General features: G+C 46.3%; 1 protein-coding gene across 3 annotated transcripts in view; it reads left to right on the top strand.

The window, feature by feature from the left end:
- The window catches only part of BDKRB2 (bradykinin receptor B2), a 28029-nt gene extending 11764 nt beyond the window's left edge, over positions 1 to 16265 (top strand). For 2 of the 3 annotated variants that reach the window (XM_079949350.1, XM_079949352.1), the window contains exon 2: positions 12953 to 16265. In XM_079949350.1, the coding sequence (XP_079805476.1) occupies positions 12973 to 14082 (1110 nt within the window). In that variant the 5' untranslated portion in view covers positions 12953 to 12972 and the 3' untranslated portion in view covers positions 14083 to 16265. Of the gene's footprint in view, positions 1 to 5634; positions 5758 to 12952 lie in introns of all 3 variants that reach the window. The other variant, XM_079949351.1, reaches the window with a different exon arrangement.
- The last annotated feature ends 5198 nt before the right edge of the window (positions 16266 to 21463 follow it).

Below are 21463 nucleotides of genomic sequence, written 5' to 3'. Positions count from 1 at the left end.
TTCTCACAGTTATCTTGCAAACACAATCTTCAAATTCCAACCTTCACTTGCTCATTCTTTCTCACGCCCATTTCAACCTTCTTTAATTCTTTAATTCCTTCATAATTTTATTCTTCTACAGTCAGGGCCTGCCACAACTTTAGTGTTTCAACTGCAACATCAGTTCTTATCCACCTAGGACAGATGATCCAATTCTGTTTCCCCCCCGTTCAGTGAATCCCATATGTTTTCCCCACAGTAGCTCTTCCCTGCCTTCCTTATTTTGCCTAAATAATGCTCTTAAGGTTCAATCAAGGCCGGATTTAGGTTTGATGAGGCCCTAAGCTACTAAAGGTAATGAGGCCCTTTATATGTCCAGCTGTCCTTTGTCAACAACAAATTGTCGCTTTTTTGTGTGTGTTTGAATATATGCTATATGGTAATTTATGGACCTAATAGGTATCTAAAGCCATTTGCACATAACAAAATATGTATTTTATCAAAGTAATTATTGAACTGATATACAATTAAGAAGTATATTAATACAATTAAGAAGAAGAATATTAATAGTGAAATAATTACCAGTGACATTTTAGGGAGCAGGCTAGCAGGCAGGGCCCATTACTTACACCATAGGAGCCTACACAACACAAAACACTTTTGCTGTATGTAGGTTTTATTTGTTTTTTAACTTATATTTGGAAATGTACATCCGGCGTTTTTTTTCCTTTAATTTTTTGGGGGGCACCCCAAGAGAGTGGGGCCCTAAGCTGTAGCTTGTTTAGCTTATATGTAAATCTAGCACTGGGTTCAATTCAGTAGCATAGTAACATTTTTGTTATCCCAAGGTCTCTGTGTGTCAGACATGTTTGTTGTGGGTCAATAAAGAGGCATCCTAATCAAGTAATAATAGATAAGGCCAAGTTTTTACTGCCAAACTTTATCTGAGTTACTTACTTGATACTTTCTGTGGCGCCATCTTACCTTAGGGATACCTGCTGTGGGTTAATCCCCTGGACCAGCCTGAACTACTATGGGGAAATACACAGCTCCTAGAAATAGGTTGCTAAATTGAATGGAATTGGCACGAGAAGATTTGACCTGTTCTCAGACAGATACAGTGGTACCTCGGGTTACATACGCTTCAGGTTACATACGCTTCAGGTTACAGACTCTGTTAACCCAGAAATAGTGCTTCAGGTTAAGAACTTTGCTTCAGGTTGAGAACAGAAATTGTGGACTTCCGGGTTAGCGCCTCCGGCAATGGCTGAATTCCTCTGATCGGGAGGAACTTGTTCCGTGGATTTTAGGGTCTGACCGCCACGGCGAAGGCGGAGACCCACTAAAAACCACAGGCGGGAGAAGCCTGTGGATGTGGGATTCGGCTGGCACCTTTTGCGCCTCCCCTACTCGCGGGGAAACCCGTTTCGGGGATCCGGAGCGACGTGGGGTGAGTGGCGCGGTGCTTTGAATCGACTGCTTTTTTCATGGAGTGAAGCCGCATTGCTGTTGCCGGAGAGCGCTGACTTTTTCCTGTGGACAATTTGATCTTGAAACAACTACCTGTGAGTAGAACGGAAAATTGGATTTTTAAACGTCTTAATTTGGCATCGAACGGGGGAGGTTTTAAACAGGAAGTCTGCGTCCCCTTTTTGTAAATAGACTAAAGCAAAGAGGTTGCAAGCTAAAGTCTTGGAAAGTCTTTTGTAAAAATTAAATTTCCATCGGCTAAAATTGTTAAACCCCCCTTGGAAGCAGGAGAAGAGGGGGGAAATTTTAGATCGTCTAAGCCTGCAGGAGAGAGAGCGAAGAAAGATAAATTATCACCGTTTTGAACCTGGAAAAGGGCTGCCAATAAAAGTGATGTTCTGGGAAAGTTCATTGACTGTGAATAAAACCTATGTGGACAGATAGCTAAACAAGAGAAATATATTGTTTCCATTGTTTCCTTCTGCGCTCAAAAAGGAGCAAAAGTAACTGAAAATTGAAACTAATTTTGTTGCTGGATCTGCGTTTAAAAGGATTGATACAAATAGAAATTGTTTCCTCTAGAGGGAGTCTTTGAAACTGTTACAGGAGTGGATCTTGGGAATTTCCCAGCTGCAGAGATAAAAGACCGTGAGAATCAGGGATTGACCTTGAACAGGTAAGAATGTCGACAGAAGAAGCTTTAGTGACTGCATTTTGTAAGATAAGTGCTTTATTGGATCAGCTTCATAAGAAGACAGATGTTATGATTATTAAAATTGATAATCTGGGACAAGATGTGACTGACTTGGGACAAAAAGTGAACATCTATACAGAAACTACGACATGGCAAGTTGTGGAGAAGGCGAGGGAGGAAGTGGTTGTTGAACCTCAAGTAATACAAGTGGAGAGAGCCCCAGCCTTACAGAGGCAATTTGATGAATATAAGTTGTTGCCTTCTATGACTGAATTTAGAGAAAGTCAGATTTTGAGGATCGGAGCCTCGCTTGGACTGGAGAAGGAAAGATGGACAGATCCCCTTATACAGGGATGTTCTGGCTTTTGGGATTTGGATTTGGGTCAGGAGGAGATCAGAGTTGTGGGGGCCTCCAGCTTTGGAGGGATTTTGAAACATGTCCTGAAATATCTTTTGGACTTTAATTTTGACTACGAAGAATGGGCTGACCTGTTGAGAAGGAATAAAGACATTGTTAGGTTGGAGCTTCCCCGAGATCTACTCCTCAGCGCCAAAGGAAGGAAATTAAGAACAAGATCAGCAGAAGATAAAGTAAAGCGTATGTATAAATATGAAGAAGATCCGCAGAAGAGACATGGAAAAGAGTTAAGAGCCTCGGACAGAAGATCACCAGGCTGATGGACCATATGGAATTGACAGAAAGGACTGGCAGAATCCGAGACCAGGGAGAAGAGACGGTGGAAGAAGATTGGAAAAAAAGTTTAAAAGTTATTTATAGAAATATTGTAAAATTAATAAGTGTTAGAAAAACGTTGGAATGAAATTACATGGCTTTAGTAGAAATGATATAAGGAGTTAAGTACAAATAAGCTTTATGGTATTAATGGTAAGATAAGGATAAAATAAATTAAGATAAGAATGGATTTGCTGAAATAATTAATAACTAGAATATAAAAAAGGGAGGTGTGAGGAGGTTGATGAAACAAGTAAATGAAAGACAAAGAAATGGAAAAATTGGGTGTGTTCTTAACTGTTTTTGCTTTTATTTTTGTTTTGGATGTATTGGGTTTTTTTGTTTGTTTTTGTGTATTGTAGTGTATTGATTTGTTTTGCTTAATTTTTTTAATTTTTTTTCTTTCTTCTTCTTTCTGTAATCTTTAAACTTTTAATAAATATCATTTAAAAAAATAAAAATAAAAAAGAGAACAGAAATTGTGCTCTGGCGGCACAGCAGCAGCGGGAGGCCCCATTAGCTAAAGTGGTGCTTCAGGTTAAGAACAGTTTCAGGTTAAGTACAGATCTCCGGAACGAATTAAGTACTCAACCCGAGGTACCACTGTATTGGGTTATCTGATCATCACAATGCTTCCGATTCCTTGTTAACCTTTTGTAAGCGAGGCGGGAGGAAGAAGAGTGATACATCTCACACTGTGGTGTTTATAGTTATATCCACATTACTTAGCCCCCAAAGAATGACCATCAGCGAGTGAAAACATGCTGATATCTATCACTCGAAAAGCCCTGTGGCTTCACGTCTGTGCCGGTGGCTGAGAGAAAAGCACAGGCAATGGAGCTGAAAATTTGAAGCACCAAACCATGAGATTGCTCCCAGAAAAATGCACTGAAAGAAAGTCAACAAAATCCATTCCATTCCTATACTGGCCTGATTAGAATGAACAAAACTGCATTGCTATTTTTTTGAGAAGGTGAGGGGGATCTGATTCCACACCATAATAACACTCGTCAGAAAATAAACAACAGGTAGCATTTAACAGGAAGCCACAGTGCAGCGGCAAAGCTATGCAAGGAATCCAGGGCATGCCTGGTCCAGCCCCTGGTATCTCCAGCTGAAAAGTAGCTGGGAAAGGACTGCTCAGTTCCCTGGAGAGCTGATGCCAGTCTGAGCAGACAGAACTGGGAGAGATGGGTCAGCACAAATCTCCTTTTAAGTTGTAATATTCCAAGCTTGTGATACCACCCTCCCCCACCTTGCTGTGGCAAAGCATCATAGCAAATGTGCCAACATCACCTCATTACTCCCACTTCATCCAAAGCTCTTGCACTCCTCTGATACAGTGGTACCTCGGGTTACATACGCTTCAGGTTACATACGCTTCAGGTTACACACTCCGCTAACCTAGAAATAGTGCTTCAGGTTAAGAACTTTGCTTCAGGATAAGAACAGAAATCAGGCTCCGGCAGCGTGGCGGCAGCAGGAGGCCCCATTAGCTAAAGTGGTGCTTCAGGTTAAGAACAGTTTCAGGTTAAGTACGGACCTCCGGAACAAATTAAGTACTTAACCTGAGGTACCACTGTAAATTTAACCTCCTCCTCCCTCTAGCCTGCTATTTGCCCTGGAAAGGAGGCTATTGTGGGTGCAAGTAGCAGATTTATTCTTGGTTTTATAGCAGCTTAGGTGGTAAGTTCTTAGGGCAAATGGCAAGAGGGGAAAGGGATTAGATCCATTTTCTCCTGTATTATGGTCTTATTTCAGAATTGGGGTGACCTTTTGCTGTTACTCCTTTAAAAAAAAAATCAATGTAACTACTATCGGATATATCCCATAATGTCCAGTTTGGCCTGAATGCTTTGATCAGTTTTTAAATCTTGCTTCCTTTCTGGGGATCCGGGCCAAAAAAAATTGTAGGTGGACAGAAAGAAATCCCCTCCACAGTTAGCTGATGCCAGGAAGTGCAGCGTATTGATGGGCTGAGCTGCCGTCGGCACGCAATTGTGCACTGACCTTTGCCTCCCCCACAACAGCTTTCAGAACTGTTGTGATGATAAATGGGACTCCCATATGGCTAGGCATGGCTCCAGGAAACAAAAAACAAACAGAACAGTGAGGCGAAGCCTGTTAATTACATACAGACTGGATCTGTGCTAGCAAGGTCTGTGAAGGCACGATGAAAGGCATGCATGCAGCCTTTAAGGAACTACTAGGATTAAATCTTATGACATGTTTGGGGACCTTTGGCCCTCCAGATATTGCTGAACTACAACTCCTATCAGCCTCAGCATGCATGGCCAGGGATGACGGGACGAGGAGCTGCGCGAGGAGGTGGAACCTGGCCTGATTTAAATACTCAAGAGTGGACCAGAGTGAGACCTACAGCTCAGTCTGGTCCACCCCCAGGGGCAGAGCCAGTCAAGTAGCCCTCCCACAATTGGCCAATTTGGGGGCAGGCTACAATAAACTTCCCCGGATAGCGTGAGGATCATTTTAAGTGTCACACCATCCCACAATGCCGGGTCGGTTAAGCAGACATCTGAACAAGACTTTATCTGTCAGTTTGATTCCATGGGTTTAAGACTCGGTCACATTCCTAGCCTAAAGTTAGCAAAGCAAAGCTGGATTTGTACAATGGGGCAGGTGGGAGTTGGGAATTCAACAAGATCTTAAGGGTCATGTGTTAGCTACCTCTGGTCTAAGTGATTCATACAAATAAATCACGGGCTGTACTTTGGCATTAACTCTCACCCTTGTTTAGGAGATAGCCATTTTTGTGCATATATTCATCATGAAGAAGTATCCAGTGCATCCTTGAGAAAGCAAGAGAAAACAACTGCTCTGACATCCTCCCACACTTGCCAGGTGTCTTCTTTCTAAGCAGGTGAAGCTTCTGCTTCTCATTAAACCCGCAATAGTATTTATTTTCACAAGGAATCGCCATGATGAGATGAGATGAGAAAGAGCAAAGAGGGCTACTGGATAAGTGCATCACACAGGGTCAGAGACATTCTTTTCATGCAACCCTCTAGTTTTATTGGGATTCTTTGCTAAATATTTATAAGAATATCATAAGAGCCTTGCAAGATTAGGCCAAAAGCCCACCTAGTCTGACATCCTGCTTTCAAAGTGGCCAGCCAAAAGCCTCCGAGAAGCCCACAAGCAGAATTTGTCATTCCCAGATGGAGATACAGTGGTACCTCTAGTTAAGAACTTAATTCCTTCTGGAGATCTGTTCTTAACCTGAACCTGTTCTTAACCTGAGGTACCACTTTAGCTAATGGGGCCTCCTGCTGCGGCCACACGATTTCTGTTCTCATCCTGAAGCAAAGTTCTTAACCTGAGGTACTATTTCTGGGTTAGCCGAGTCTGTAACCTGAAGCGTCTGTAACCTGAGGTACCACAGCTATCTTGGCAAGCAGCCATCTCCTTATCCTCCATGAATCTGTCTAACCCCCTCCTGTAGGCATCCATAGGTGCCAACTCCCAGGAGCCCAGCTCATTCCCCACCTCCTCATGTACAGAACGATCAGGGGTCAGAGAAAGTTGAGCATGGAGGGGCTTCAGTGGCCAGCGCCTCCTCCTTTTGCCATGGAGGAGAAAGAGCGAGGAAGCAGCCTCCAGCCAGTGGCAGCAGCAGTAGGAAAAAGAGGAGGCCGATTGTGGAGATGGGCGTGGCTTCAATAGTCAACGGTTCCTCCTGCTGCTGCTGTCACATAAGGGAAAGATGGGAGAAGCATCCACTGGTGGTGGCAGTGGTAGGAGAAGGAGGCCGAGCACAAGAAAGGAGGAGCTGTTGGCCATTTAAGCTGCACTCCTGCCACGTTCAGCTCCACCACCTTGCTATGGTTTTGCCTGTCACTGTATTCTGGGCCGATGAGGAATTTATCCTTCAGACTAATTGAGCCTGTCTGTGGGTTTTGCCCTCCTCATAGTAATTGTCACAACTTGGGCAGATTAGGCATTGGGTGTAGCCTTAGTCATGATCAGAGGGGAGGTTGTAGGCCTCTGCCTGCCTCTCCAAGGGAACGGGGTATCCTGTTAAAGGGACCCAGGAGAAGGTGCTTCTGTCCAAGAAGGTCTTCTGCCCAGGCAGGTGCTAGGGCCACAGGGTCCCAGCAATCCTGATGAGGTCACTCCTATTTGTTGTATGCATGCCGTAGGACCCCCTTCCCTCAGAATCAATAAAATGGTGGCCTAATTTGAACCGAAGAACGTTGTCTTGTGTGGTCTTGTCAGGGCGGCGGGCCCTCGGCGCCTGGGCACACAAAACTTGTTACTACAAGCAGCCAGTAACTGCCCCTGCTAAAAGGTTGAAAGGACAGGCTTTTTATAGACTCAGTAAAATTAAATGATGTAATGGCAGGAACACTCCACTTAACATTGTCGGCACCTTTTTTTGGTTGCCCTGAACAAAACTAACCTCACAACTCAGCTGGAGTTGAGTAAACATACAGGGGTTAGCCTGGGAGTCCTTCCCTGACAGCTTGTTTTGTTTTGCTTTTTTATATTCTAACTGCTTCTTTTGGGGTTGTGTTTGTCAATTTTAATATAAACACATACAGGGAAAAGGCATAATGACACGAGAGAAGACAAGTATCGAATGAGAAAAGCAATATCTGTTTGCTGGTGTGGAAACTGGTTACTCCTTAATTCACTTCAGCCATCCTCATGTTGAAACAACAGATGATAGAAACTGAGAGGTGATTTGTCATCTATATTAGTAACAAAATGGAGGACATGTGGTTGATCCTATACTTATGAATTAAAAACTCATTCTTGGGGCAACAATCCTTACATTCCCAAAACCTTAGGTTGTATCCCATGTACATGAATGTTCAATCGGCGCAAGGATTTCAGCTTGTGCAACAAGAGGTTGTCCCCCCTCTTTTCCCCCCACATGTCCCCTAAATCTGTTGCCCCAACTCTCTGGAGCAGATTTAGGGAGGGAGCATGGGGGAGGGAGGGAGCATGGGGGAGGGAGAGACCCAGGGGAAGAGGAAGGGGGGGCAGTCTGCCCTGGGTGCCATCACTGAGGGAGGCGACATTTGGTGTGCTGCCCACCCACGACTCCCAAGCCTACCCCGAGCCATTGAGGGAAGGGCCAGAGCTGCGCAACTTTGCCAGCGTCCTTCCCCCTTCTTTTTGACAGCTCAGAGGAGGCTTGGGAGTCACGGGGGGCGGCGCACCGTTGCCCCCTGCTCCTGGGCTGCTTCCGGGGGGAAGCCTCCCCCGAGCTGTCAAAAGGAAGAGGGAATGAGCATCTCCACCCCCATCTTTCTGCCTGGACACTGAGGTCCAGTGCCGAGGGCCTTCTGGTGGTTCCCTCACTGCAAGAAGCCAAGTTACAGGGAACCAGGCAGAGGGCCTTCTCGGTAGTGGCACCCGCTCTGTGGAACGCCCTCCCACAAGATGTCAAAGAGAAAAACAACTACCAGACTTTTAGAAGACATCTGAAGGCAGCCCTGTTTAGGGAAGCTTTTAATGTTTAATAGACTATTGTATTTTAGTGTTCTGTTGGAAACTGCCCAGAGTGGCTGGGGAAACCCAGCCATATGGGCAGCGTATAAATAAATTATTATTATTATTATTATTATTATGAAGGAAGGCTGCTGGGAAAGTGGTGCAGCTCCCTCCCACTCCCCCCCCCAGGAAGCAGCCCGCCATGGGCAGCTTGCTCCACCACCCATGGGTGGCTCTCTCTGCCCCCATGGGTGTCTTGCCCCCAGGACACTTGCCACGGTGTCCCCCTTGGATGCTCCCCCCCTCCCCATGGTCCCACCCCTGGGTGCACAGTGGCTAGCTTCGCCTCTGGAGAGACCACCATTATGCAAGCTGAAATCTTTGCACTGACGGGACACATTTGTTGAACCCAACACACTTTGCACACAAATAAGCTATCGGGTATCTTAGGGGAACCCCGGGGTATGCAGAAGAACTAAAGGTATTTAGGGGAGAAAATCCCTCAGCTACCAAAAACATTCCAGTGAAGAGTTTTCAGTTCTCTGTGCAGGAATGTCCAGGCAAACCTGCCCTTTTCCAGAATGCTGGACTGCATCCCACGCCCAATTCTTGGTATATTTACTGTAGTTGTGAAAGCATCCTGCCATTACGTGGTTGATGCAGTTGGGCTGTGTGGAACTGCCAAAGGAGTCTCCTTCCATTTCCTTTGTCCTTGTTATGTTGCCATAAATAGGTGAGAGAGGAGAGCATCTCGTGCACACGACAGCTGTCTTTGTTTTGCTACTAATAAATTTGTCCACTGTTAAAGGTAAAGGTAAAGGTACCCCTGCCCGTACGGGCCAGTCGTGTCCGGCTCTGGGGTTGCGCGCCCATCTCGCTTAAGAGGCCGTGAGCCAGTGCTGTCCGGAGACACTTCCGGGTAACGTGGCCAGCGTGACGAAGCTGCTCTGGCGAGCCTGCACCAGCACAGCACACGGAAAAGCCGTTTACCTTCCTGCTATAAAGCGGTACCTATTTATCTACTTGCACCCGGAGGTGCTTTCGAACTGCTAGGTGGGCAGGAGCTGGGACCGAAAGACGGGAGCTCACCCCGCCACGGGGATTCGAACCGCTGACCATGAGATCGGCAAGCCCTAGGCGCTGAGGTTTTACCCACAGCACCACCCGCGTCCCTTGTCCACTGTTAGTTGCCCCCAAATCAATAGAGATCACATGCAATGTGTTTCTTTGGCTTTAGTTTTAGTAAGCAGCGTTAAAAAAGAAGAAGTATGTGCCGCTTAGTTTTATGTACTGTTTAAAAATCCACAAAGTTTTTCCAGTTACCAAAAGGAATTAAATTGAAATATTTGACTAGGAGAAAAAAAAGTGTGGGGGGGGGGGGTGTTGCGAGCTGCTGGGACTGTTTACATGCTTGGGTAAATCTGTTTGTTTTAGGAGGAGACAAGATGCAAAGGGATCCTGGGATCCTGTGCGTTTAATATTTGTGCAGAAGACAGAATTTCAGCAGGTGAAATTTGTCAAATAAGGGCAAGGAATGCTGCAATTGTTGTAATTCTCTCTTCCATGCAATAATGAACAGCAGCAGAGTAACCCTGCCTGCTTTGCATCTGTCCTCTCTGGTTTCTTTTATAGCCTGTGTGATTCCCTAAAACCTCTCTCTGCCTGTCAGTTTTTAACTGTCTGCTCGTACTTTCTTTTCTGTCTGGTTAACGGCAGAGACAGACTTATACAGTGGTGCCCCACAAGACGAATGCCTCGCAAGACGAAAAACCCGCTAGACGAAAGGGTTTTCCGTTTTGGAGGCGCTTCGCAAAACGAATTTCCCTATGGGCTTGCTTCGGAAGACGAAATGTCTTGCGAGTTTTTCCGACATTTTCCCCCTTCCCCCCCCTTTTTCTAAGCTGCTAAGCCGCTTATCCGCTTATCCGCTAAGCTGATAAGCCGCTAAAAGCCGCTAAACCGCTAATAGCGCTAATCCGCTAAGCCGTCAATGGGCTTGCTTTGCAAGACGAAAAAACTGCTAGACGAAGAGAATCGCGGAACGGATTCTTTTCGTCTTGCGAGGCACCACTGTAATCGGTTCAAGGTACTGTGAACACCCTTTGATACCACTTTTTAAGGCACATGTGACTGCAGCATGGTAGCAAACAGAAACTTCCTTTACTATTTTGACCAGGAGCACTTTTTCGGAATGAGAGTGCAACCCAAAATCGTGGCACCCAAAATGGCTGCAGTTATCCTTTGTGAAAAAACAGGACGTCCCATTTTTTTCTGGGGCACTTTGCAGGTATGAAATTGTCAGCTCTGGGCAGCTGTGAAGTGGAGAGACTTCTAAATGTCACAATCGAAGGTGCAAACCAGAAGTCCATTGGAAAGGAATTATGTGGCTTTGGGGCCACCATCAATAAGGCCCTGCCCATTTTGTGTTCCAACCTAACTGATGGTGGAGCATATGGGCAGGATTAAATGGGTGAAGTTGGCCCACTGCTAATCTGGACCCCAGTTGTTTGGGACTTTAAAGCTTAAGGCTAGAACTCTGAATTGCACCCAAAATTGGGCACAAAACTTGGCTGCCTGCTATTCACTTTTCCTGGCAATGCCTCTCTCTTTCCGGCTTCTGGGAAAGGAAGTGCCCTCAAGGCCACTTAACATTCTCCCACCTAAAGCAAGCATCCGGGGGATGTTTCACTCCCCAAAAGAAGGAAGAAGTAGTGACAGCATAGATAGCTAAATGGTTGTAGCACAGCAGCTTTTGATTCACAGCTATGCGCAAGCATGCCTTCCTGAAAATGGTGGCTTCCGCATGTTTTGTTTTACAAATCCCATCTAGAGACATACCTAGGGTCCCTTGTGCCCTTGGCAAGGAGCTGTATTGCTGCCCTCCCCCTGGAAAAAAACATCACTTTACCACACATCTTTACCATAATAAATTATTATAATAATAATTTTTTTATTTATACCCTGCCCTTCCCAGTTCAGAAAATCGGGCTCAGGGCGGCTAGCAACAAATTTAAAACACTTAACTGATGCAACAGAAAACAGCATAAAATACAATATAAAACGTGAATAACAATAAATTCAGAATTCAAAAATCAATTTGGGGGGAAATCCATCCAATAAACATTAGATAATCACCAGGGCTAGCTGGCTAAATTAGTCCTATTTGGGCCAGTGAGGAGACATGGGGAGAATTAGCTGTGGGATCCCAGAGCAGCTAATCTTCATAAAAAGGGGACGGGGAGGGAAGGAAGGGGAATAAAAGATCAGGCTAAGTTCAAATTGAAAACCACTTCTCCCGCGTTTGATCTCGTTATGGCCGTGGTGGTGCGTCACCACACATCATACACCCCATTAGTCTCATAGGTGATTTTTGTGCCCCCCCCCCAGGCCTTAACTGCCAGCAGGGGCTAGTTTCTCCCACCCCTCGGTTAGCCGTTGCTTCCATCAGCCCCAGCCAGCCTGCTTAAACAAGGCCATTGCAGTACATTTAAAAAGGTTGTCCCTGTTGGCTATTTGCAGTATGGTAGCGCTGCAGAGAGCTTGCTGGGGAGACCATGCATTAAAAAGGGACTCAAAAATAACTTAAACAAGGTTTTAATTACAAAAAACAAAAACTCCTTATACACTAAATACATTAACAACAAACCAGACCCAACCACCAACCCAACCCCCAGGGTAATGGTAGAGCTAGGTGCTGCTCCTTATATACTCCATGCAAATGCTGACACACCTTAATCAATGCAACTCAGCAGCACCTGCTATGTTTCACAGCTGTAAAGCTGGGTCTCGTTATCTTGCTCTGGCCCTTGCTCTGGCCCCTTAAAGACATACACATTAGGTGGAACAATGATGAACCTTTACATTTAAAGTAATCATTCAACAGTCCCAAGGCTTGTTCACAGTGTTCTTTTTGATAGATGCCTGTCCCTTTCCGACACTGACTGCCGGCTGGGAGTGTGTCACCTATGCACAACACATCACCGTGTGGGGACTTAGCCTACAAACCCTGATCAATCTCAAATGCCTCAGCGCTAGCAGTCCAGCAACAAAATGCATCTTTCATCTTAGCAGCAGTTTTTCATCTTTTTAATGAACTGCCCAGCCTGACTGTAACGCAACGCTTTCCTCAATCTGTTCTGATGGGGTCCCCTAGCCTTCCACAGCAGATTGGGGGTGGTGCAAGGTGTGTGCAGCGGGGTGTGTGTGTGGAGGACTCCTGTTGCACTGGTGAAAATCCTTGCACTGGCTCCTGCTAGTTGATTATGCACCTCAAAAGCCAGCTTGGTGTAGTGGTTAAGAGTGGTAGACTCGTAATCTGGTGAACCAGGTTCGATTCCCCGCTCCTCCACATGCAGCTGCTGGGTGACCTTGCACCAGTCACACTTCTTTGAAGTCTCTCAGCCTCACTCACCTCACAGAGTGTTTGTTGTGGGGGAGGAAGGGAAAGGAGAATGTTAGCCGCTTTGAGACTCCTTAGGGTAGTGATAAAGCGGGATATCAAATCCAAACTCTTCTTCTCCTCTTCTTCAAAAATCTGGCCCTTGGTTTTTAATTGCATATTGAGCTTCTGCATATTGCACCAAAGACTGGTCTAAATTTACCTCCTTGTTTTCCAGCCCCCACGTGGACCACTGTCATGGCCGAAAACAACACAGCTCTTTATGATGTCACAACTGCCTGGAACTCTGGGGTGAGCCACAACACGACAAATAACTCCTCCTGCGGCTGGCCGCAGGAATGGAACTGGCTACTTGACATCCAGCCAGTCTTCCTCTGGTTTCTTGCCACGGTGGGAATTGTGGAGAACATCTTTATCCTCAGTGTCTTTTGCTTCCACAAGAGCCGCTGCACGGTGGCCGAAGTTTACTTGGCAAACTTAGCAGCTGCTGACCTCCTCCTCCTCTGTGGTTTGCCTTTCTGGGCAATCACGATAAGCAGTAACTTCCATTGGGTGTTTGGGCTGCCCCTCTGCAAAGCCGTCAATGCCAACGTTTCTATGAACTTGTACTCCAGCATTTACTTCCTGGTGATGGTGAGCATTGATCGCTACCTGGCCTTGGTGAAAACAATGTCTCTGGGACGCCTGCGCCGGCCTTCTTGTGCAAAGTGGAACTGCCTCGCCATTTGGGTCTCTGCGCTGTTCTTGAGCTCTCCTGCTCTCCTCTTTAGAGCATTGGAAGATGATGAAAAAAACAATGTCACCGCCTGCATTCTGAATTATCCATCAATTGTGCAATGGACAGTGATCACAAACACTTTGCTGAACACAGTGGGCTTTGTGATGCCTCTCTGCATCATAACCTACTGCACAGTGCAAATCATCCATGCTTTACAAAACAGCACATTTCAAAAGATCAGAGCTATCCAGACAGAGAAAAAAGCCACTGCCTTGGTTCTCTTCGTCCTTCTTCTCTTCATTGTCTGCTGGCTTCCTTTCCAGATCACCACGTTCTTGGATACGTTGATTCGCACTGGGGTTATTCTTGATTGTGGGGCTGAACAAGCCAATGATGTGGCTAGCCAGATTGCCGCCTACTGCAGCTTCAGCAACAGCTGCCTTAACCCAATTCTGTTTGTCCTGGTAGGCAAACACTTCCGAAGGAAATCCAAGGAGGTCTACTGTGGAATGCTCCAGAGAAGACCTAGCGCAGCACCATCCATCCAGACAGTGACAACCCTGGAAACTCTCCGAACATCCTTTTCAGTTGAAAACCACCGGAAAAAGTCTGCTGTTAATTTGCAATAGCGCCACTTGCTTGTTACCATAAGGAAAAAACACACATAAAGTGTTGAATGTAGCAGGCTTAAGCAGAGGGTTTGATATGGTGCCCACATTGGATTAATTGGTGGATTAATTCATTGCTGATGAAACTTTGGAGAAAACAGATATCAGCTGTAAAGTTTGCATTGACCACCTGCTCCAGCCAATGAATAAATGCTATTTTTATTTCTAGGACTGAAATCTGTATACATATACATTTGCACTTTCAGGAGCAATCTTTCTTGGGCCTTTTTCTGTCATTTGAACTTGTGCAATTGCTCAAGCTAAGGGAGTGATTTCGGTGTGTCATTGATCCAAATCTTGGTCCTTGGTGCTATCCTGCTTCTCTTGGTACCTACACTATTCAGATCTGCAACACAGAGACCTCATTCAGATGAGATATTTGTGCAGGAAAAAATATGCATGGCTATTATTGGAATGAAATTCTAGGGCTCATCCAAAGAACAGCACCCCATTGCTCCTGGCTGGGAGAGTTAGAGGCAGCAAAAAGCCCCAGAAGTGTGTCTTGGTGCAAAATTAGGACATTCTGTCCTGATGCACCCCATGCTTTTGTCCTGAGACATTTGCACATTTGTGCCATGGACACGGCAGCCATTGACTGCTGCAGGAGTGGGGGTACGTGTAGCACTTATTATATTGTTGGATTCAAAATCCCCTTAGTCCCAGCTAGCATAGGCAATGGTCAGGACTTGGACTACTGCAATGCGCTCTATGTGGGGCTACCTTTGAAGGTGACCCGGAAACTGCAACTAATCCAGAATGCAGCAGCTAGACTGGTGACTGGGAACGGCCGCTGAGACCATATAACACCAGTCTTGAAAGACCTACACTGGCTCCCAGTACGTTTCCGAGCACAATTCAAAGTGTTGGTGCTGACCTTTAAAGCCCTAAATGGACTTGGTCCAGTATACGTGAAGGAGCGTCACCACCTCCATCATTCTGCCCGGACACTGAGGTCCAGCGCCGAGGGCCTTCTAGCGGTCCCCTCGCTATGAGAAGCCAAGTTACAGGGAACCAGGCAGAGGGCCTTCTCGGTAGTGGCATCCACCCTGTGGAACGCCCTCCCACCAGATGTCAAAGAGAAAAATAACTACCAAACTTTTAGAAGACATCTGAAGGCAGCCCTGTTTAGGGAAGCTTTTAATGTTTAATAGGTTATTGTATTTTAGTGTTTTGTTGGAAGCCGCCCAGAGTGGCTGGGGAAACCTTGCTAGATGGGCGGGTTATAAATAATAAATTATTATTATTATCAGGGATGTTGTAATTCAACAACCACAAAAGACTGCCTCCTCTATACAGATGAAAAGCTGAGTTCACAGAAATGCACCAGTGCATCAAGACCAGTTTCTCCTCTGTAAGTTCCTTGTAACATGGGAGAAAGGATATAGAGTAGGGGATAAGAGAGTCAACTGATTAAAATATTGCACCCACTGACAACGTGGAATTAGGCAAGCCACAATTCTCTTCATCATAGTCCTGTCCCCCATTCACCCCATCTAAAATATGAGGATAATAAGCTGCCCTGTCTTACAGGGTTGATCTGAGAGAATGTATGGGAAATGCTTTGCCGTTTCTGAAGTGCTATGTAGATGGCAATTGTCACATGCCACCCCAGTCTCTGTGAGAAATCCCACAGGTTCCAGGCGAGGGATTAGCCAAAGTTGAGTTTCCTTAACTTTGAGGGATGGCGGACATTGTGGTGTATTCAGGATATATGATTTATTTGCACACATGTATAACCTGAGCCTAAGGTGGAGGGGCTCACAGCATTAACTCCCCAAAAGGTTTTGCTTCTCCCATAGTCAAAGCCTAGGAATTAAACACAAATCAAGCATGGCTCTGGCTCAGCTTCTCAGCCTGCAGCCTGCTCTCAGCTCAGCTCAGCCACAACTCTGGCTCTTCAAAACAAAACAAAACAAAACAAAACAAAACAAAACAAAACAAAACAAAACAAAACAAAACAAAACAAAACAAAACAGAGCAAGTGCATTTTAAAATCACAAAGGATTTTAGACACAAGCTGAACTTCAAAATAAACGAGAATGTTCTCCAAAATGTGCATATGTACGAATATATCATCAGGACATTTGCTGTATGGTATTGTAAAATACGTTCTTCTACAGAATAAAACTCTTGTGCAGCTTAAACTGGAAGTCCAGCATTTGTTTTGTTACTGCAGCAGATTGGAGAAAAGGTGGTTAGTTCAGCAGTGAAATGCAAAGGGAAACCTGCAACAGAGTGTTGTTGTTTTTCCTCATTTCTAGCCACACCCTCTTCTAGGAAATTTCACCTCACTTCAGATTTCCATCTTTCTGCTCACAACTGACAACCATCACTACTGAGCATGCTCAGTCCTCACTGGATGTGTGTGAGAAAGGCATTGCTCACTTAGGGTGTTCCTTATATGATTTATTGCAAACCTCAGGTGTCTCCCCCTGAGCATGATGGGACAAAAAATTGGGTGTTGAGGAGGGTCAGTTGAGGAGTGAGAAATGTCCCAGTTTTCATCTGTGGAATGTTGGAGGTTAGGCCATTGGGACTCACCGCTTGAGTTTGTTGGGAATTCCTTGCTGCAGATATGTGGGATTGTTACATTTCACATGTTTGTTTACATTCCAGCACAGAGAGCTGGAGTCCCGTGAGCGGAACATCCGCTCTGTATTGCTTTTGTTTTCTCTCTCCCTGAGAAGAACAACAAGGAGAGAGGCCATGTTTTCTTTGCCCTGATTTATGTATAATAAATGCGTAGTTTAGTATTGTATCCACGCCTCAAGCCTGATCTTTTGTGTGTTTACTCTGCTGAGTAATGTGTACTCTTGCATGCACAGCAGCTTGAGTTGCAGACACATGTCGGAGGAGGATAACTGATGGATCTCCGAGAAGGAAGACACTCTGGCTGGGGCCAAGCCAGCTGGCTTTCCATCCCATGGTTCCGACAGAGTTTGCTATTATCGGGATAGAGCTTGTGCTGTTATAGGGAACAATGTTACACACTAATAGCTTGAATTTGTTATTAGGGGGAATGATGCTTAGGCTGTGCCTCAACAGTGGGAGTCAGTAATGCTCCTGAATACCAGTTGCTGCAAACTGCAGAATGGGATGTCTGGATCCTGCCTTTGGGCTTCCCTGGCAGCTGGTTAGCCACTGTGACAACAGGAGATTGGATAACATGGACCATTGGCCTGATCCAGCAGTGCTCTTCTTAGGTTTTCAGGTCTTGGCTTTGTTAATCTCATGTGCTACCTGAGAACCAAACGAAACAGGACAGCAGCAGCTGCATGAGTGTAAATACAGAGCTGACCTAGTCACATAAAACGAGAAGGATAGGAGCCTCTGCACCATAGAAGGTCAGATTTTGCACCCATTGTTTCTTTGGCCCAGCATCAGGCATTATGTGAGTTTTATAGTGGAAAATATTCCCCGTAATTCCCCCCTTCCCTCATGAAAACCCCAGGCACAGCTGAAATATTTCAGTCATGATTCTTATGCAGTGAATGTTCCCAGCTAGGAATGCTTTATTCCAAAAGGAGGCCAGAAGTCTTCTCAACTAAGACAGGTTGTTTTTGTACAAATATCTTTGAACCTGGAATAATTGCTAAGCGCAGGAATGTTAACAGTCAGTGTTGGCGATGGGGAGACATGGCAAGCCTTCTCACGAAGGCCTCCTCTTCAGCCAAGCTTGCCTTGTATGAGTTGTTAAGTGGGATGAAACAATTGCATCAATCACGGATGCATCCTGCAGCCAGAAGACCTACTACTAGAACACGGTGGTACTGCCACCATAGCTCTTGAGGATAAGCATCATTCTGAGAACTGAGAACCGAAAAGGTGAGTTGGGTTTTTCCCATAGTCAAAGCTGTTGCTTGTGCAGTGGTAGTAAGTCACCTTGTGCTGGAAGTTTCCATGATGCATGACAGAAATCGCTTCAAAACAAGTGTTTTTCCAAAGTTTTAAAGGAACCTGTCCCAGATCCATGTGACTGCATGACTGTTATGGGACATGTTCTAGGGTGCACACATTTCATGTAGAGGCCTTTTGCTCTGTGTGAACTGAGACTACATTCAAGAGCACATCCAGTGCTTACCGGAAGATGGCAGAAGAAGAAGAAGAAGAAGAGTTTGGATTTGATATCCCGCCTTTCACTCCCCTTCAGGAGTCTCAAAGCGGCTAACATTCTCCTTTCCCTTCCTCCCCCACAACAAACACTCTGTGAGGTGAGTGGGGCTGAGAGACTTCACAGAAGTGAGACTAGCCCAAGGTCACCCAGCAGCTGCATGTGGAGGAGCGGAGACGCGAACCCGGTTACCCAGATTACGAGACTACCGCTCTTAACCACTACACCACACTGGCTCTCTGGCAGCTGGATGAGCACACAATTTGCAAGCAGAAGGTCCGAGATTCAGCCCCTGTCATCACCATGTAAGACTGGGAAGGACTCCTTTGTTTTTATCCCTTCAGGCAGAAGAAAAAGATTCTAACAATCCTTAAAGAGGACTTTATTGATAACGTCCAGTCACATTCCTGTTTTCAGGCTCTCTTCCTCCTTCTACCTCTTTCTTCAGTTATTGATTACCACTAAGGACGAACGTCTCAACACTCAATGCACCACTGTATGTAGGGAAACTGAGAAGGAAGCTCCTTTCTCTGCTCTCCATCACTTTAAGTGCTGCCACAATTCTGCAGGTGGGATTTAATTACGTGCCAGCAAATTCAGGTTGGGCAGTTATCGTTGGTTGGGAAGCCTTGTGCTTCCCCTGCAAAACTCCTCTTCCTCAGGACTTCGGACTTTATGCTATAAGGAAAATAACAGCTAAATGTGTGAGGTAACACTTGTTTTGATATGGTGTCACCTAAACTCCCAGCAAACAGATCAGGATGAATACTCAATAAACAGGTTGTCTGGAAGTGCCCTGCGTGTGGATGGGTTATGTGACTGGAGCTCTCCTTTGCACAGGAAATCATCCCTAACTGGGGCTACAAGGGTAGTAACTCAGAGTAAACTTTCGTTCCAACCTGTAGAAGACCTGTCAAACTTGCATCTCTCTCCTTGAATACAAGCTTGCTCCCCACGAACTCAGCAGAGGACCAATGACCTCCCATTCAGCATCACCAGATTCAGCATTTGCCATCTGCGGGAGTTGTCATCTTTCATGGTTGCACCATTCAGTCTCTCAGAGTTCAAGTAAAGTTGAAGTGCTCAGAAGTCACACAAGCCCAGCGCCTGGTGCCACTTCGCTGTTTATCTCCTTCATTGAGTTGCTTACATTCCTGCCGTGCTGAGATCCCTCCCGTCTGTTCTTTCCCCTGGATTTCTTGTTCTGTATGAAAGCTGCTGAGGGACTTTCGTGGGGGAAGTTGCTCGTTTTTGCAACCAGGTTTTCTGCATGCTTGGCTTTTACAAACAGCTGTCTCAATAGGGTGGCCATTGAAGGAGATTAACAAAATGGAGAACGGCACTTTGTCATAAGCCCCTAGAGCAGGGTTCAGCAAACGTTTTCAGCAGGGTGCCGGTCCACTGTCCCTCAGACCTTGTGGAGGACTGGACTATATTTTGGGCAGGGTGAATGAACCATTTTCGCCCACCCGCAAAGAGGCCTGAAGATGCTTCTCTTTACGTGTCCCAGTTGTCGTCCCAATAGCCGCAGTTGGGCTTCTCCAGCCAGCCAGCCGCCGTTGCGGGGTAGGAGGCTTGGTTGGCTGGCAAAGACAGAAGTAGCAGCCCTGGCGGAGGAGCTGTGGTCGGAGGTTAGGATATTGTTCTGTTCCACCTTTAGAACAGGCATGTGGAGTTGCTGTATGTCACATGTCTGTTTACTTCCAGCACAGCCTGCTGGGAACTTCATTGTGTATAGCTTTTGCTTATGCTGTTTGCTTGGACACGAAGAGAAGCAGACATGTTTTTCCTTTGTCCTGTTGCTGAGTACAATGCTTGTAAATATGCTTACATATGCCTCTGTCTGCCCTTCTGTTGCAAAGAGTTCTTATCACTGCTGGTTTGCGTGCTCAGTCTCTAAAGGTCTCTGAGGCTTGAGTTGCAGTTTTGATGCTGTTCCGAGAACCGGAGTTCACCCGGCTGCCGGCCAGTGGGCTGGAGCCAGCTGGGGGCCTGCCAATTGCCCCCGTCTCCCTGGAAGCATCCCAACAGGGGAACCGGGGCGTCACAGGAGCTTTTACCCACCACCTGCTGCTGCTGCTGCCCCAGAGGCACCGCAGAGAAGAAGACAGAGCCGCCCACCAACCTGCAAGTGGCAGCCGCAGCCCCCGCAACAACCAGCCTGAATGCCATGGGAGGAATGAAGGAGGGAGGGAGGGAGGGAGGCAGGAGGTGACAAAGAAAGCTTGCGAGGAAGCGGCATGGAGAAGGGGTGCAGAGAAGGAAGGAAGGAAGGAAGGGCAAACAGAGGGAGAAGGAGGGAGAGTAGGAGGAAAATGCAGCAGCAGCAACTGGCATCACACGCCCCCTTCACAGCACCTCCCTGCTGAGGCAGGCAGGCGGGCAAGCCGACTCTCGCCGTCGACGGCGCCCGGGGTGGGACAAGATTGCTCCGTCCCTGAGGAGAAAAGTGCCGCAATGTGAGGGAGAGGGAAAGAACATGCGCGCTGGCGATCCATGTGGCAATTCCGGGACTGTCTGCGGGCTGGATCTAGAAGGCAATTGGGCCTGATCCGGCCCATGGGCCTTAGTTTGCCTACCCATGTCCTTGAGCATAAACCATCATGTTTCTATGATGGCATTTCAGACAACTTCCTTCCTTCCTCCCTTCCTTCCTGATGACCCCCTCATAGCTTCAGCAAGCTTGGGTCTGAAGCAGCAGTCAGTCGTGGCTTCCATTCTCTCAGTGCATCCTCCTCCAGCCAGCACTAAGATGGTTCTGCCTCTCATGGCCTCCGCCAGGTGTTCTATCTATTTCCTCCATCATCTTCCCAGCAGCCTTTGCAGAAAACAACCCTTTCACATCCAGCATTCTCCCTGTCTCTCTGTGGCCTCCATTTCAAAAGCCTCCTGAAAAAGGCACTTTTTTCACACACCCTGCAATCTTGGCAGCCTCCCCCTTTCTTCTCTGATGCTGAATGTCTCACCTTTTGTATTTGTTGTTGGGTGGCACCTCTCAAAGTCTAGCTCTTGGGGAAGCTGGCTTGACTTCAAACCCCATGTTCACTAGTTTCAGAAATTATGGGCAGAATCTGGCACCTAAGAATTTTAGGGGATCCTGGCTCCCTGCAAACCCATAACAGTACCTATATGCTTTCCCTCAAAAGGTAAATAGTGACTACAGGGGGTGACATTTTGGTCATCTAGCACTGTGATTCTGATATGATTCAGCACACATATATTCTGCTGTCC

This window comes from Podarcis cretensis (assembly GCF_951804945.1).
Source record: "Podarcis cretensis genome assembly, chromosome: 1".
NCBI classification, from domain to species: domain Eukaryota; kingdom Metazoa; phylum Chordata; class Lepidosauria; order Squamata; family Lacertidae; genus Podarcis; species Podarcis cretensis.
Note: the sequence above shows the minus strand (reverse complement) of the source record. Positions and strands in the feature narration are given on the sequence as shown.